The sequence below is a fragment of the Pelophylax lessonae genome (assembly GCF_965119305.1).
Source record: "Pelophylax lessonae genome assembly, chromosome: 1".
In the NCBI taxonomy this organism is placed as follows: domain Eukaryota; kingdom Metazoa; phylum Chordata; class Amphibia; order Anura; family Ranidae; genus Pelophylax; species Pelophylax lessonae.
Genome location: NC_138768.1, coordinates 668,556,260 through 668,572,348, shown reverse-complemented (window position 1 = coordinate 668,572,348; position 16,089 = coordinate 668,556,260). Strand labels below are relative to the sequence as shown.

The following is a 16,089-nucleotide window of genomic DNA, read 5'->3' as shown; positions in this document are numbered from 1 at the left end:
TTGAACATATGATAGAACACAGTATATTAAATGCATATTAACAGAGGTATAGCACATCAGCAAGAACAGTGAAAGTTGCAATCATAAAGTACAAGTGTCAAGGAACTGAGAGATTCATACCACATACGAATGCATAATGTAGAGGTTAAGGTGCCGAAATACAAGGCAGCACACAAGTATGGTAGCAGAAATCAACATGGAAAGCAAAGTAGCATGTGTACAGGAAACCAAAACCATTGGGTTCATACACTTAATGTGGGGTAAAGTGGAGTAGCTGTATATGTAAGGAAGGGTTACGGGACAGAGGTAGGGGAAGACGGGTAGGAAGAAAGGGAGAGGAGTGAAGACGGGACATGGAATGAGAAAAATCCAAAAGGAGGTCCATAGAAAAGGGGGAGAGGGTCCACAAGTAGTGGGGAAGGATAGGGGGAAGCAAGCAACCGTGCGGGCGACTCCAGTCAGGCAGTGGTCGAAGGGGGAGTAGCGCTCAAAGCCTGTCCCCCGTCTGACAGTATAAACATATTCCAGCATGCCCATGTTTTGGAGTATTGTTCTCGTCTACCCTGTGCGGAGAGTACCAGGTCCTCCAGATCATGAATCCATTTCACTCTGCGCAACCAGAGAGAGATCGTCGGGGGCTCGTGCTTTTCCAGCAGAGGCTAATACAGGACTTCACCGCATCTGTGAGGTGTCGGATCACAGAACGTTTGTAGCGCTTCGGCGCCATCCCAGAGCAGTGTAGTAGGAAGAATGCCGGGTCATCCGGGATAACAGATTCCGTCATTAGTTGGGTAATCCTGTGAACTTCAGTCCAGTAATCTCGAAGCAGAGGACAGCTCCAGAAGATGTGAAGCATTGTGCCCTCATCCTGTTGGCAACGCCAGCACCTGTCAGAGGTGTCCGGGAAGATATGTCGGAGTCTAACCGGGGAGTAGTACCAATGAGTAAGAATCTTATAATTAGATTCCTGGATGCATATAGAAGACTTAAGGGAGAACGGAAGGATGTTGCGTCGCTGGGGTTCAGCAAATGTCCTGTGAAGCTCCCTTTCCCGCTTAAGGATTCCCGGAAGAACAAAATCCTCAGGGGGGAGCGAGAGAAGGGCATATAATTGGGAGAGAGCATGAGGCATGTGGCCCTGGGTAGTCAGAAGATGCTCGAATGACGTCAAGTCCCGTGCAAACACTGACGGTTGACCCAGCTCTCTGAAAAAATGGAGAAGCTGCAGCGCCTGCCACCGGGACAGGCAGAATTTCCCCCCCTGTGGCAGTCAGTTGAGAGAGGGTCGGCCATTCCCCACCCGTGATAAAGTGGGACACCTGGAACGAGCCCTCACGCAGTAGGTCCCCAAATCTGTCCCCTGCACAGCCCGGGGGGAACTTCGGGTGTCCCAAGATTGGAGACAACGGGGACAGTCCGTCCGAAAGGCCCTTGCTAAGAACCACCGCAGCACACGCTCAAATCGTCGGACCAATGGTGGGATGGGACTTAACAGCATTAGATATGTCCCGAGAGATCAAAGGCGCCCTGGGCAGGAGAAGTGGAAAGTTGTGATTCCAAATTCACCCACTGTTTGAGGTGGGCATAGCGGGCCCAATCAATCCACCTCGTCAGCATAGCTGCCTGATAGTAGCGGCGTGGGTCCGGCAAAGCCACTCCTCCATCTTTTTTAGGCAAGACAAGAAAGCGGCGAGCCAGCCGTGGTCTCCTCCCAGCCCACACAAAGCGTGTAAAAGTGGATTCGACCTTTCGAAAGAAAGACGCCGGTATAAAGATAGGCAACGCCTGAAATAAGAATAAAAGCTTGAGCAGTACCGACATCTTTAAGATGTTGCAACGACCGAACCAGGAGTGAAGTCCCCCGGACCACTTCTCCAGTAGTGTGTGAATTACCGCGAGAAGGGGTGGAAAGTTCAGGCGAAACAAGTCCGCAGGGTCGGGTGTTAGCCAGGTGCCCAGGTAGCGTAGACCCCCGGATGCCCACTTGAAGGGAAAATCGTGGGTCAAGAGATCTCGCAGAGCTGGTGCTAAAGCAACCCCCATGATCTCTGACTTGGTGAAGTTGATCTTCAGGTTGGAAAGTGTACCAAATAACTCAAATTCCTTCAGGAGACAAGGCAGGGAGATCAAGGGCTGGGACAGGGAGAAAAGAAGGTCGTCCGCGTAAGCCGAGACCTTATGCGAGGTAGGCCCCACAGTAACTCCCGAAATGTCTGGGTTCGAACGGATTTTGGCTAAAAAGGGCTCCAGAGAGCGCGAAGAGCAGGGGCGATAGGAGACAGCCCTGGCGAGTTCCGTTGAGGATACGGATCGGATCCGAAAGGACTCCATTCGCCTTCACCCTTGCACTGGGATTAGAGTAAATGTTCAGTATCCATGACATTATCCTCTGCCCAAACCCAAAGTGGCGCAGAACTTCAAACATATAGGTCCAGCCGACTCTGTCGAACGCCTTTTCGGCGTCGGTGCTCAAAAAGATCGTCAGGGCCGCAGAGCGTCGGGCAACATGGATCAGATTGATGACCCTGATGGTGTTGTCCCTAGCCTCCCGCGTGGGAACGAAGCCTACTTGGTCCAGATGTACCAGGTCCGGTAGACGTGATTGGAGACGTAGGGCCAGAAGTTTGGTAAAGAATTTTAAGTCTGCATTGAGCAGCGAAATCGGGCAGTAGCTACCGCAGACTGAGGGGTCTTTCCCCTCCTTGGGTATGACGGAAATATGAGCGCTTAGAGCTTCCTCACGAAACGCAGAGGAGACACCTACCGCGTTGAAAAGTTGGAGCATGGGAGGAATCAGAATAGATTGGAGTGTTTGGTAATAGGCCACCGTGAAGCCGTCCGGGCCAGAGGCCTTCCCCTTTTTCGCCGAGGCGATGACCGTGGAAAGTTTGTCTTGAGAAAAAGGAGACTCCAGCTCCTCACGGTCTGGGGACGAGAGGCGAGGCAGAACCACTGAATCCAAATAAGAGGACACAGAGGACAGCCGTGACTGTTGCCGAGGGAGGCCATAAAGGCTAGAGTAAAAGGTGCCAAAGCAGCGGGTAATGTCTTTGGGAAGGTGAACCTTAGTACCTCCGGAGTCCATGAGGAACGGGACGTATGAAGCCGTCTGTTGGTCTCGCAAGGATCGGGCCAGAACCTTCCCGCATTTGTCCCCGGACTCGTACGAGATCTTCTTACAACGTTGGAGCGCCGCTTTGGCACGGTAACGTAATAGGTCCGCAATCTGGTCCCGAAGACGGGTTAGAGCAGTACAGTCTGCCGGATCAAGGTCAGGGGCGTGATTCTAATTGTGATTGGACATGGCTGCTAGTGTAAGAACAGAGATCAACGGTCCTACATAGTAGAACCATCTGATCTCCATGCTTACACAGGTAAGAATGACAGGCGGCTTTGTTTACATTATCCGCCTGCCTTTCTTCCGGAGTAACGGAAGATCGCGAGTGCCCGGCGGACATCGGGTCCGCCGGGCACACGCGCGGGGGGGGGCCATGCCTGCGCGGAGCGGGAGCACGCCTCCGGCGGCACGCTCGCTCCCTAGAGCCTCACAGGCTAGCGACGTACTACGTCGCTTTGCCTGTGAGGGGCTGACCGCCGCGGTAAATAGTCGTGCGGCTGTCGGCAAGTGGTTAAAGGCAAGTAAAAACGCTCATGAGAGTAAATTACTGCACTCAAATGAAGAATTTTCTATTTTTGTTTTAGAGCCCTTGCACATGAGTGTAACACGTTCCTGAATAAACATCAGTTAATTATGATGGCCATGTGGATCTTCCAAAGATGAGGGCTGCTTTCCAAGACTTAGACTGGGAGGGAGAGTTGGCATAGATTAACATAGAACAAAATGGGAATTCTTCAAAATTATTGTATGTGAACACACTGCAAAATATATTCCCACGGGCAATAGGTTTAAAAGGTTAAAAATAAAAACCTATGTGGCTCACAGCCAACGTTTATAAAAAAAAAAAACAGAGCTTTTAAAATTATATAAAAATGAAGGAACACCAATTGGAAATACTTTTCTCCACTATAATCTAAAGCTGCCCTCTGGATTCCCTTTACCACTTCAATACAGTGCACTTTCACCCCCTTCCTGCCCAGGCCAATTTTAAGCTTTCAGCGCTGTCACGCTTTGAATGACAATTGCACGGACATGCTACACTGCACCCATATGAAATTTTTATCATTTTTTTCACACAAATAGAGCTTTCTTTTGGTGGTATTTAATCAGTTTGTCTTATATTCTGTGAGTAAATTTTGAAAATAAGTAATTTTTCTCCTTCACTGATGTGCGCTGATGAGGCGGCACTGATGAGGCGTTACTAATATGCCGCACCTATAGGTGGCACTGATGGGCACCCATGAGCGGCACTGATGGGCAGCACATATGAGCAGGCACTAATGGGCACCGACTGGCAGCTCTATGGGCATTGGTTGTTGGGACTTTTTTTTTTTTTTTTTTTTTACTTTTCTGTAATCAGGGCACTGATGATCAGTGCCCTGATTACCTGTCTCTGGCTTCCCTTTGAGGAGGAGCCGCTGATCAGCTCTCCTCACCACACACTGACAGTGTAAGGCAAGGAGAGCCGATAAACGGCACTTCCTCATTTACATGTGACCGGCTGTGATTGGGTAAAGAGCCATGTCATTGTCTATTTACCAAGATTGGGGTCACGCCGTGTCCTAGCAACACTGCGTGGCCACGATCGCCGCAATGCGCACCCCCGTGGGAGCAAGAGAGACTGTTCTGGTGCGCCGTCATATGACAGCATCCCAGAACAAGAGCTCCACCGCTCCATCATTTGACGGTGGGTGGGCAGTAAGTGGTTAAGAATATTGGACCGCAATCTTCTTGGCCGTGGCTTACCTATATGGTTTTAGAGTGCTGGCACCATTGCCTAAACTCATTTTCTCTTTCTTTGATTGACGGACACAGCTCCTTATATTCTAAACCATTGGGTTATACTGCCCCCTACAGGAGTAAGACTCTAGGCAGAAAAAAAGTCTGGCTGCGCCCATGGGCAGTCCCAGTGGGTATACTCCCTCTCTGCTATAGGCATTCAAAACATTTTTTTTTCTCCTTGCTTTTTTCTGTGAGATCTACAATCAACTGCCAGACTGGGCGACTGGCTGGATAATCTAAAACCAGTGGCCACCCCAGTTTGGCCATCCGCATTAGGTCGGCCGCGACATTGCCCTGCGGGTTACACGTCTCGCGATGTATAATATGACCGGGTCTTAGCCCGAGTCACAGCATTCCTCTTGGCTGACAGCCCCCTCATTTCAATGGAGATGGGTTCTGTCTGGAGTGGGGGTGTGGTCCCCACCTGGTTCCTGGTATAGTGAGTAGCTGTCCCTCCCCACCCTGCAGGGCTTTGGGGTGGACGTGGGCCCCTCCTTGGGACTGTCTAACCCCCGGGTTCCCCTCCTTCCCATCAGGCACCCCTCTTTTCTGGTGTCCCCCATCCTACCCCCCTCCACATATGCTGGAACCATTTGGGTGGCCTGGTCCACCCCCTGGGGTGGGGAAAGGGCGCTAGCTGGCGATGGTGTGCCACTGGCGACCGGATGATCGACGGGGGCGCTTGTTACCTTGGCCCCCTGTCATGTCTGGGTCTGGCTTTGATGCCTGAGTTCCCTCCTGGGTCCCTGTAAGCCTTGTGGTGCTGCCATTTTGTTGTAGCCTGTGTTTTTCTATGCACAGTGGCCATGTTTGTGTAGTCCGACGGCCATTTTGCTGTGCTTTGCAGTTGAAAATAGTGGCGATCACTGAAAATAGTGGCGATCATGATAGTGGAACCCTGTGGGCGGAGATTTCGGCGGTGTGAGTCCCTCCTCATCCCCTGGTGCTGACCCTGGATCCTTTCACTTCCTGATTGATCACTGCATGTGTAGTGCAGATTATCCTGGTGGCTGCAGGTGCCTGTTTCTGCTGGGTGGTGAGTCTGGTGGAGTCCTCTCCCTCTCTGCTAAGGATCGTTTGGTGCTTGTGCCTGGCGACCAGGTGCTGCCAGCACAGGGGGAGAGGGTGGTTGTCGCTTTGCAGTGTGTTAAAATTTTTGTGGGGTTCTTCTGGTGATTCATGGAGTCTTTGGAGCACATCTCCCCACCTGACCCCCTCTCTAAAGGCTGTGGGGCACTCTGGGTTCCAACCATCCATCAGTACACTGACGGTGGTCCTGGAGTCTGTGTCCCAGGTGGAGGTGGCTTTTGGGCGATGGGCTAGCAAAAAGCGCCCCCCGCCCTCCCCTGCTTCATCTGTTGCATCAGATCCTGAATCTGATTCGGCCGCCGCAGACGTGGGTCACCCTGCTGGGCCTTCAAACTCGTGCCAAGAATTCTCTGATAGTGAAGATGATTCCTCTGTCTGAAACTGCGCACAAAAAGGAGCTGGTGGAAGCACATATTGTATCTGCGTGAGACTTTGAAGATAGAGGATGCAGCTGCAACGGAGGCACAGGTTCCCTTTTGGCACTCACAAGCCAGCCATCCAGAGCAGCAAAGGTGTTTATTTCCCCCCCCTATTTTGACAGCATTGTCGCTAAAGAGTGGGGACGTCCAAAGCGTCCCTGTGGGGTCCCTAAGCGCTTGACTAGGAGTTACCCCTACAAGGAGTCCCTTCTTAAGAAGTGGACTGTTCCACCAGTGATATACCCTCCGGTTTCCAGATTAAACAAGGCAGCCATAATTCCGGTTGAAGAGTCTCCGGCCTTTAAGGATCCGGCTGGCAGGAAGGTGGAGGCTGTGGCCCGCAATATGTACACTCTGGCTGGTAATCACTATTGCCCTGGTGTCGCAAACTCTGACCAAGTGGGCTAAGCTTTTACGCCGTGCCCTGGAGGACGAGCTACTCCCCCCCCCCCCCTGCCTTTGCTGAGCTGGTGGACCAGCTCGTTCAGGGGCTGCAGTTTATCTGTGATGCCTCTTTGGATGCGGCTCCCTTAGTGGCGGGCCTATGTTTTGGCAGTGACCCTTCGGCGTGTGTTTTGGCACTTAAAAAGTGCTCGTCTGCGGGCCAGACTTGTAAAAAGGCCTTGAATGATCTTCCCTTTAGAGCAGTGGTCCTCAACCCTGGTCCTCGGGGCCCACTAACAGGCCAGGTTTGCAAGATAACTGAAATACATCCCAGGTGATATCACTTGCTGCTCAGTGATTGCAGTATTCTAATCTGCATCTCCCCAAGGTAATACTTAAAATCTGGCCTGTTAGTGGGCCCTGAGGACCGGAGTTGAGGACCACTGCTTTAGAGGAGATCCCCTGTTTGGAGCTACCCTAGATGACATCATTAACCACTTGCCGTCGCTGCACTGCTTATTTACGTCGCAGCCTATTTGTGTGGCAGCTACAGGCAAAATCACGTGAATAGGCGTCACTGGCTTCCCAGGGCTCTGGGGAGTGCGATCGATGGTCTGATTCAGTACAGAACCGATCAGTCAATCAGGTCCAGGCCAATGATTTTTGGCTTGGACCTGTTGATCGGTCCTGACCTATCCCAGACCTAGCTGTGCCTGTGAAATGTAAACACAGGCATAGAATAGGTCCTCTCTCTCCACTCCCAAAATCCTTTTTTGGATTTCATCGTGAGAGGAAAGAGGATCAAACTGCACCAAGCGCACACACACTAGTTCGTAGATGGGCACATTTAACCCCCGATCACCCCCCCCAGTTAACCCCCTGTCACATTGCACACTATACACAGTATATAGCAGTTTTCTATATTTCTGTAATAGTGTGTTTTGTGACATCATTTAGCACTAGCGACCGTTACTTTTAGGCTTCGGGTACCCGCCACCCCCCCCAATAAAGATTTAACCCCCCTGCCCCCCCCCTGATCACCTTCAGTAAACCCCTTCATTCCCTGTCACATTGCACACTATATACAGGTATATAGCGGTTTTCTGTATTTCTGTAATAGTGTGATTGTGACTTCAGAGTTAGTTTCTGTCCCAAGTAGGTTTAGGGTCCCTGCCAACCCCCCATAAAGATTAAACCCCCTGACACCCCCTAGTTAACCCCTACACCCCCTGTCACATTGCACACTATAGACTGTATATAGCAGTTTTCTATATTTCTGTAATAGTGTGACTTGGTTTTAGCGCTTGTGACAGTTACTTTTAGGCTTAGGATACCCGCTATCCCCCCCCAAAAAGATTTAACCCCATGATCACCCCCAGTTAACCCCTTCATTGCCCTGTCAATGTCACTTTTATAGTGTACAGTTTTTTTCTGATCACTGTTATTAGCGTTAACACTAGTTAGCGTCAGTCTATCCCCACTGCATAGTTAAATAATATAACCCTTTGATTCCCACTAACACGCACACATACACACACACACACACACACACACACCTCCATTACTAGTATAGTATCTAAATGGATCAAAATCTTTGATCTGATTAGAACTACACTAGGGTCCCTAATAGTTTAGGGTTCCCAAAACGCAGCGTTAGCAGGATCTGTCACTACACCTGCCAGCACCTGCGTTTAGCCCCTCCGCCCACCCCACACCACCCAGGCAAGTGCAGTAATCAATAGATTACTGTCACTTTCAAAAACACAAAACCGCTGCGTTAGAAGTGTCAGGCCTGATCCCGGCTAGCACTAGCAGTTTTTTTTGTAGCGTTTAAAATAGTCCTCGACAACCAGGTGCTTTTTTTACCTGTGAGTCACACTAGTGTACCTGTTAATTTAGTGGCTAAAATGACCAAACGTTTGTACACTAGTGAAGAGGCCTACAGGATACTGACCATGTCAGATGAGAGCGATGGGGAAGCCTCACTTGCAGAATCAGGGTCAGTATACAAGCCTGTAGACAGCAGTGGCTACCTGACAGATGGCTCCGACGATGGAGGGGTCCCTGCTAAGGTCAGGCGTACCCAACCCCGTTCTGGAGTTGCTGAGGTGCAGAGATCGCAGCGGGCTTGTATGCAGCAGAGTGTCGGTACTAGTACCACACACACTTCTGGTGAACTGGCAAGCACCAGCGGTCTAGTACATCCTGGTCCTAGACATACCAGCACTGCAGTAACACTTGGTGACGTGGCGAGTCCCATAAGTGCAGTTGAAGCTGGTGTGGTAGCTAGCATGAGTAGTGGCCCGCAGCCACGAAGAATTTGAAGACAGGCCCGTAGAGCCCATAGTGCCCTCTCTTAATGCGCTGGCATATCCTAATTGGCAGCCCCCAGAATCTACAGCGCCGTAGTTCCCCCCCATTCACTGCCCAACCCGGAATTCACGTGGAATCAGCCGATTTTAATTCCCTTGACTTTTACAAGCTGTTTTTCACAGAAGATCTTTACAAATCTATTGTGGACCAAAGCAATTTATATGCTGGTCTATTCATTGCTGCCAACCCAAATTCGCCCCTTGCCAGAATATTCGGCTGGAAACCTATAACTGTTTCCAAGTTTAAAACTTTTCTGGGCATAACTAAAAGGAGTCAACTGCGGTCATATTGGTCCACTGACCTAGTCCTCCATATGCGCGTGTTCTCTGCATACATGACCAGGACGATATACGAGCAAATTCTGCGGTTCATTCTCTTCAGTGACAATGAACTCTACCATCCTCGGGGAGACCCTGGATATGACCGGCTCCACAAAATTCTGCCCTGGTAAACCACTTCAATCATCGGTTTGCAGCCTTGTTTACCCCCCAACAAGTTGTCTGCATTGATGAGTCCCTGATTAAGTTTTCTGGCAGCCTTGCTTTTAAGCAGTTTATCCCCAGCAAGCGTGCCAAATACGGGGTCAAGCTGTATAAGCTGTGTGACAGGGCCACAGGCAATATAGTTAGTTTTCGTGTTTACGAGGGTAAAGATAGCACTGTGGAGCCCCCCAACTGCCCAGACTACATAGGGAGCAGCGGCAAGATTGAGTGGGACTTGGTGTCGCCCTTATTCGGAAAGGGATACCATTTGTACGTGGACAATTTTTATTCAAGCGTGCCACTTTTTAGTCACCTGCTTGAATTTCAAATTTGGCGCATGTGGCACCATGCGACCTAATCTCTGGGGCTTCCCCCAATGTCTTGTAGATTCCCGTCTTAGTCGGGGGGGGGGGGGGGCGCAAGACCCTACTTTAAAACTGACAAATTGCTTGCAGTAAAGTGGAGGGATACACGGAATCTTTTCGTTCTGTCCTCCCTTCACGCAGACATGACAGTCCAAATTCATACGGCAACTGGTGTTTTGGAGAAGCCCCTCTGTGACCATGACTACAACCTTAATGTGGGAGGAGTGGACCTCAACGACCAGCTTTTGGCGCCGTACTAAGTTGCCCATAAGGCCAGACGCTGGCACAAAAAAAGTGTCTGTCTATTTATTCCAATTGTATTTGCTGAACGCTTTTGTGCTATACAAAGCGTCAGGGCGAACTGGATCATTCCTACAATTCCAGGTTGAGATCATCAGGGCCTACCTGTATCCAGGAGGTGCCCCTGCCCAAATTCCCCTACCAGATGCAGTGAGGCGGCTGCATGACAGGAAATTCCAGATGCCATCCCGAGTACCCCTACCCAAAGATGCCCCCAAAAAAGATGTGTCTGTAGTAAGCATGGATTTAGGTGTGACACCCACTATTGTCTCGACTGTCCTGGCCAACCTGGTCTCTACATCAGGGACTGTTTCCGTCGCTACCACACACTAGTGGAGTATTAGCGTACAGCACGGCACAGTCTAGGGCACACTAACACAGGGTCTCGAAAGATGTTCGATGGCTATCGTCATTTTGAGAGACCCTAAGCTGGAATGTTGCAGTTGAAAGAAAAAAAAAGTGTTAAAAAAAAAAAAAAAGTTACAAAAAATATAAGATAAAAAAAGCCAAAAATAGTTGTCGTTTTTGAGTTCTTTTTCTGTTCTTACTCTGCTCTTCTACTCTTCCTACTCTTACTGTACTTTGTTGCTGTTTTTCATTGGTCCATTTTTTACTTTTTAGGTACCAATGTAATGTTTTATTTCTATTCTATTGTTAACCAGTTTGCCTTGCAGGTACACTCATCAGCTGCCACATTGATTTTATATTTTCTGACACAAACAGCGTTGTCGCTCAGCATATATGGAAATCTCTGATGGCAGCGCTGTAGGAAGTGATTTTACCACCACAGTTAAAAAAAAAAAAAAAAAAACTAGGTATACATGGCGTTGGTCACGTATACCCTTTATTAGAAAGTGGGTTGGATGTTTTGGGCGGCTAATGATGGGTGGTACTACACCTTTTCTGGCAGATATTTCTTCATCATGTGGATTTAGGAATGTTAGGTTATCTTTTTTTTCGTTCAGCCCACAGGCTGCATGAAAGAAAAACCTACAAGATATGCCAAACAAAGACCAGTAATGTACTGGTGCGCTGCTGGACTTTGAGTAGTTAAACCAGGATGATGCCTGCAGATTTAGGCATCATCTTGGTACTGTTTTTTACAGCCAGCGGTCGGCTTACATGTAAAAGCAATCCTAGTGGATAATTGGCCGCTAGACTGCTTTTATAAGCAGTGGGAGGGGACTCCACCCCCCCCCCCCCCATCGCCTTCTGCGGTTTTTCTCAGGCTCTCCTGTCCCACCGGGTAACCAGAGAGAAGAGCCGGTGGTTCAGTTATCTAACAATAGAGCTGATTGAAGACGTGAATGGCTTCAATCATCCATATGGCCTAAGATACCAGAAGCTATGAGCATTTCATGACTTGTTTTGCCAGAAATAAACAGCGCCATTGGGAAAGCATCTTATCACACCAATCTTGGTGTGGGCAGATGCTTAAAGGTCCGAGGAGAGATCTAGAGTCTAAAAGACAAAAAAAAAGAGACAGTCCAAACACCCCCCAAATGACCCCTTTTTGGAAAGTAGACACCCAAAGCTATATGACCTCCCCTATGTGACCTTGTTTCAGCTCAATAGCCAATCACCAGTCCTGAAATCTGAACTCTGTGGCTGAGGCAGTGACATTTTGCTTACTCAGGGTAGATACCTGTAGGGGTAAAGCAGTGAAGGAACATGGACCACTGAGCATACCTTGCTGGGGAGTTGAGCTATCAGGAGATACTGTCACTTTGCCCTATTGAGTCCATGGAGTATTTTATATTTTGCCCTAAGTTTCAGTAAAATGACAATTTGGTTTTTTTTTTGTTTTTTTACAAAAAGTTGTCACTAAATGATATATTGCTCACGCATGCCATGGGTATATGGGAAATGACACCCCAAAATACATTCTGCTGCTTCTCCTGAGTACAGGGATACCACATGTGTTAGACTTTTTGGGAGCCTAGCTGTGTGCGGGACCCCAAAAACCAATCACCACCTTCAGGTTTTCTAAAGGCGTAATTTGCTTATTTTACTTCACTACCTGTCACAGTTTCGGAGGCCCTGAAATTTCGAGATGGAACAAACCCACCCCCCCCAAATGACCCCATTTTGCAAAGTAGACACTCCAAGCTATTTGCTGAGAGGCATGGTGAGTCCATGGAATATTTTATATTTTGCCTCAAGTTTCAGGAAAGTTATGTTTTTTTTTTTTACACAAAGTTGTCACTAAATGATATATTGCTTACACATGCCATGGGTATATGTGAAATGACACCCCAAAATACATTCTGCTGCTTCTCCTGAGTATGGGGATACCCCATGTGTGAGACTTTTGGCAGTCTAGCCGCGTGCAGGACCCCGAAAACCAATCACCACCAAGTTCCATATAGTGAACTTGTGTAGAGTTATTCATTTTAAGGTCCTCAAGTACAAGGGGGCACTCTACGTCTGGAGGAAGAGAGATTAACCTCCAAATACAGAAGGGCTTCTTACAATAAAAGCTGTGAAAATGTGGAAAAGTCTCCCTCAAGATATATTTGGAAGTTTTCGGGGCGGGGGGGGGGGGTGTTTGGGTGCTTGTGGTGGTTTTTTTTCTGTGGGTTGTCTTTTTTTTTTTTTTCAACCAAAATAACTATGTAATCCTTGATGTATGGTTATCGCCTTATTTGGTTACATACAATTACTAAAGGCATTTGCGCACTACTGTTCCTGTCACTGGTATAAATTCACCATCGACAGGATCACTATACAGGGCGTAGCAATTCTCACATGATTTTAGCTTGCTGAATGTATGAGCAAGGTGCCACTTTGTCGCTAGGGAGTAACATTTTGAGCCTTTTTTTTTTTGTCCGTGACGGACTGGCATTCGGCTCTGATCTGTCCTTGATGTAAAAAGCCGGAAGCGATGTTATGACACCATATGCCTTAAAGGCGCCAGATTTTAAAAAAGACAGCATTTAAAACAGTCAAACTTGGCATTTTGAACGCTTCTAAGTGCAGAGGAGGGGTTTGGGGTCTTTTAGACAGATTCCTCCATAAAGAGTACATGTCACTGCCTATTACTGTCACAATGGATGTTTACTCTCCCTGTGACAGCAATAAAAGTGATCAAAAATTAATATATTTTTTTTTTTTTTTAATGGACAGTGTAAAAAAAATAAAAAAATAAAAACATCCCTCTGTGCTCGTGTGCAGAAGCAAATGCATATGCAAGTCACGCCCGCATATGTAAACGATGTTCAAACCCCATGGGAGGTATTGCTGTGACAGAGCGAAAACAATAATTCTCGCACAAGACCTCCTTTGTAACTCTAAACAAGGTAACCGTTAAAATTTTTTTAGAGCATAGTCTATGAAGATTTTTAAGTATTGTAGTTTGTCGCCATTCTACGAGTAAAGCATGACATGTTGGGTATCTTTTTACTCGCCGTTACATCACCTTTCTCATTATACAAAAAATTAGGCTAACTTCACTGTTTTTTTTTGGTTTGTGTTTTTTATTTAATTCATGAAAGTGTATTTCTTGCCAAAAAATTCCATGATTGTAATGATCGCCATTTTATTCTCTACGGTCTCTGCAAAAAAAATAAATAAAAAAAAAAATAATATATATATATATATATATATATATATATATATATATATATATATATATATATATATATATATATATATATATTTATATATATATATATATATATATATATATATATATATATATATATATATATATATATATATATATAATGTTTGGGGGTTCTAAGTAATTTTCTAGCAGAAAAATACTGATTTTTATCTTGTAAGCAACATATGTCAGAAAAATGCTTGGGCTCCAAGGGATTGAAAGCTGGTTTTGATGTTTTGTAGTGGTAGCATGCTAATCGCAACATGTTCTCTTTTAGGAAGCTGTTAAGCAGCCAGCAGTACATGAGGTGAACAGAACGTCTTCCTCTGACAGCCAGAGAAGAGATTCTAGATCTACAATGTTTCGTATTCCGGATTTTAAATGGTCACTGATGCATCAGCGGCTACTAACGGACCTTTTATTTTCAATAGAAACTGATATTCAAATGTGGCGAAGGTATGTTTTTGTATTTTTATTTTTTATAATCTGTGTGAGTAGGATATGGCTTTATTTTTCAGTAGATATCTACATTGTATGAAAGTATATTAAAACAGCGCTAGCAAAAAGACATATGATGAATAAATAGTTAAATTTAATGTAAACAAAGTTAAATTTTCTATACCATATAAAGTCTCTTAATAAATATAATTAAAGTGCTCAAGTGCAAATCTTTGTTCTTCGGTGCAAATAAATAAAGGTGCTCGGGTGCAGATCCATCCAGGTATACTAAAGTGCTCTCATGAGTGACCCTCCAGGTCCCCTACTCGCCACACTGTAGATATATCGGTGTTTTTTGGGATAAAGTGATGGGACTGTGATATCCGAGCTCCAATATTTCCTCCAAGTTGTAGGGAGTGCCTTTGGTGGTGTGGTGAGTAGGGGACCTGGAGGGTCACTCATGAGAGCACTTTAGTATACCTGGATGGATCTGCACCAGAGCACCTTTATTTATTTGCACTGAAGAACAAAGATTTGCACTTGAGCACTTTAATTATATTTATTAAGAGACTTTATATGGTATAGAAAATTTAACTTTGTTTACATTAAATTTAACTATTTATTCATCATATGTCTTTTTGCTAGCGCTGTTTTAATATACTTTCATACACGTTTTCCAATAATTGTTTTGGATGCACAGCAGCTGCACATTAATTTGTACACATTTATATCACACTAAAATACCTTTATTCTAGGTGTTGAGCGCTGTTATAAGTTTTGTTTTCTCAGATATCTACATTATTTTGGGTTCCTTCCAAAAACCTAAATAATTGTTTAGTGAATGTTTATGGGTCTAGTAAGGATTTACGGACTTATAGGTCAGTTGTGCGAGTACAAGAAAACATATCTCTGGATTTTTTGTATTTGGTGTTTTGCAATTGGCACAAGTATCTAGGCTAAGATTGAAGGAATAATGTAATACTTGAATCTTTCAAATTTATATTCTTAGTAAGACCGAATGCTAGTATCTTTTGATGAAATAATTCTGCAGTTCATAGGTTCCCACTGTTAGATTTTTTACTCTGACTATGGAACGATCCTTTGCTTTTTTACATGCGCAAGCTATGTTGTGTATATCACAGAAGACATAATTGCGAATATATTTTCCCTTTCTCATAAGACAGTGCTTACTGAATACAATTGAATGGTCCAAGTGTTTCCAGCCTGTCCTGTGTTTTTGGTCACTGTCCTGCTGAAGAGTGAGTCCTAAAGTGGAACTAAACGTTCTCAATCAACATTTTTATTCCTTAAGCTGCTAGCATTAGTAAATTGATAGGGAGGTATATTCTATTTACTTGTTTTTAAATGTTGTAAAAAAAAAATATCTTTTGTTCATTGATGGACATCGCTCCTTATCTTGACAGTTGGGTTATGCTGCCCCCTACAGGAGTAGGACACTAGGCAGGAAAAAACTTGACTTTGCCTATGGGGCAGTCCCAGGGAGTATATTCCCACATTCCGCTATAAGAATCCAGTTTTTTTTTTTTGCCTAGTCAGGAGTAAGGACCTAGTTCCTTTCTGGGATCTCTGGTCCTGGCATTTTTTTTCTTTAATTGGATTTTTTCCTAGTTCGATTTTGTTCCTGTGAGAATCTACTATCAACTGCCAGACTGGGCGACAGACTAAATAATCTAGATCCAGAGGGTCCCCCCAGTCTTAACAGTGCACGGGCGTC

At 46.1% G+C, this 16,089-nt stretch overlaps 1 protein-coding gene across 2 annotated transcripts in view; it reads left to right on the top strand.

Annotated features, from left to right (window-relative positions):
- The window catches only part of LRBA (LPS responsive beige-like anchor protein), a 1,198,938-nt gene that overhangs the window by 237,524 nt on the left and 945,325 nt on the right, over nt 1–16,089 (top strand). For both annotated transcript variants that reach the window (XM_082258080.1, XM_082258079.1), the window contains exon 23: nt 14,194–14,372. In XM_082258080.1, coding sequence (XP_082114206.1) covers nt 14,194–14,372 — 179 coding nt within the window. The remainder of the gene's footprint in view (nt 1–14,193; nt 14,373–16,089) is intronic.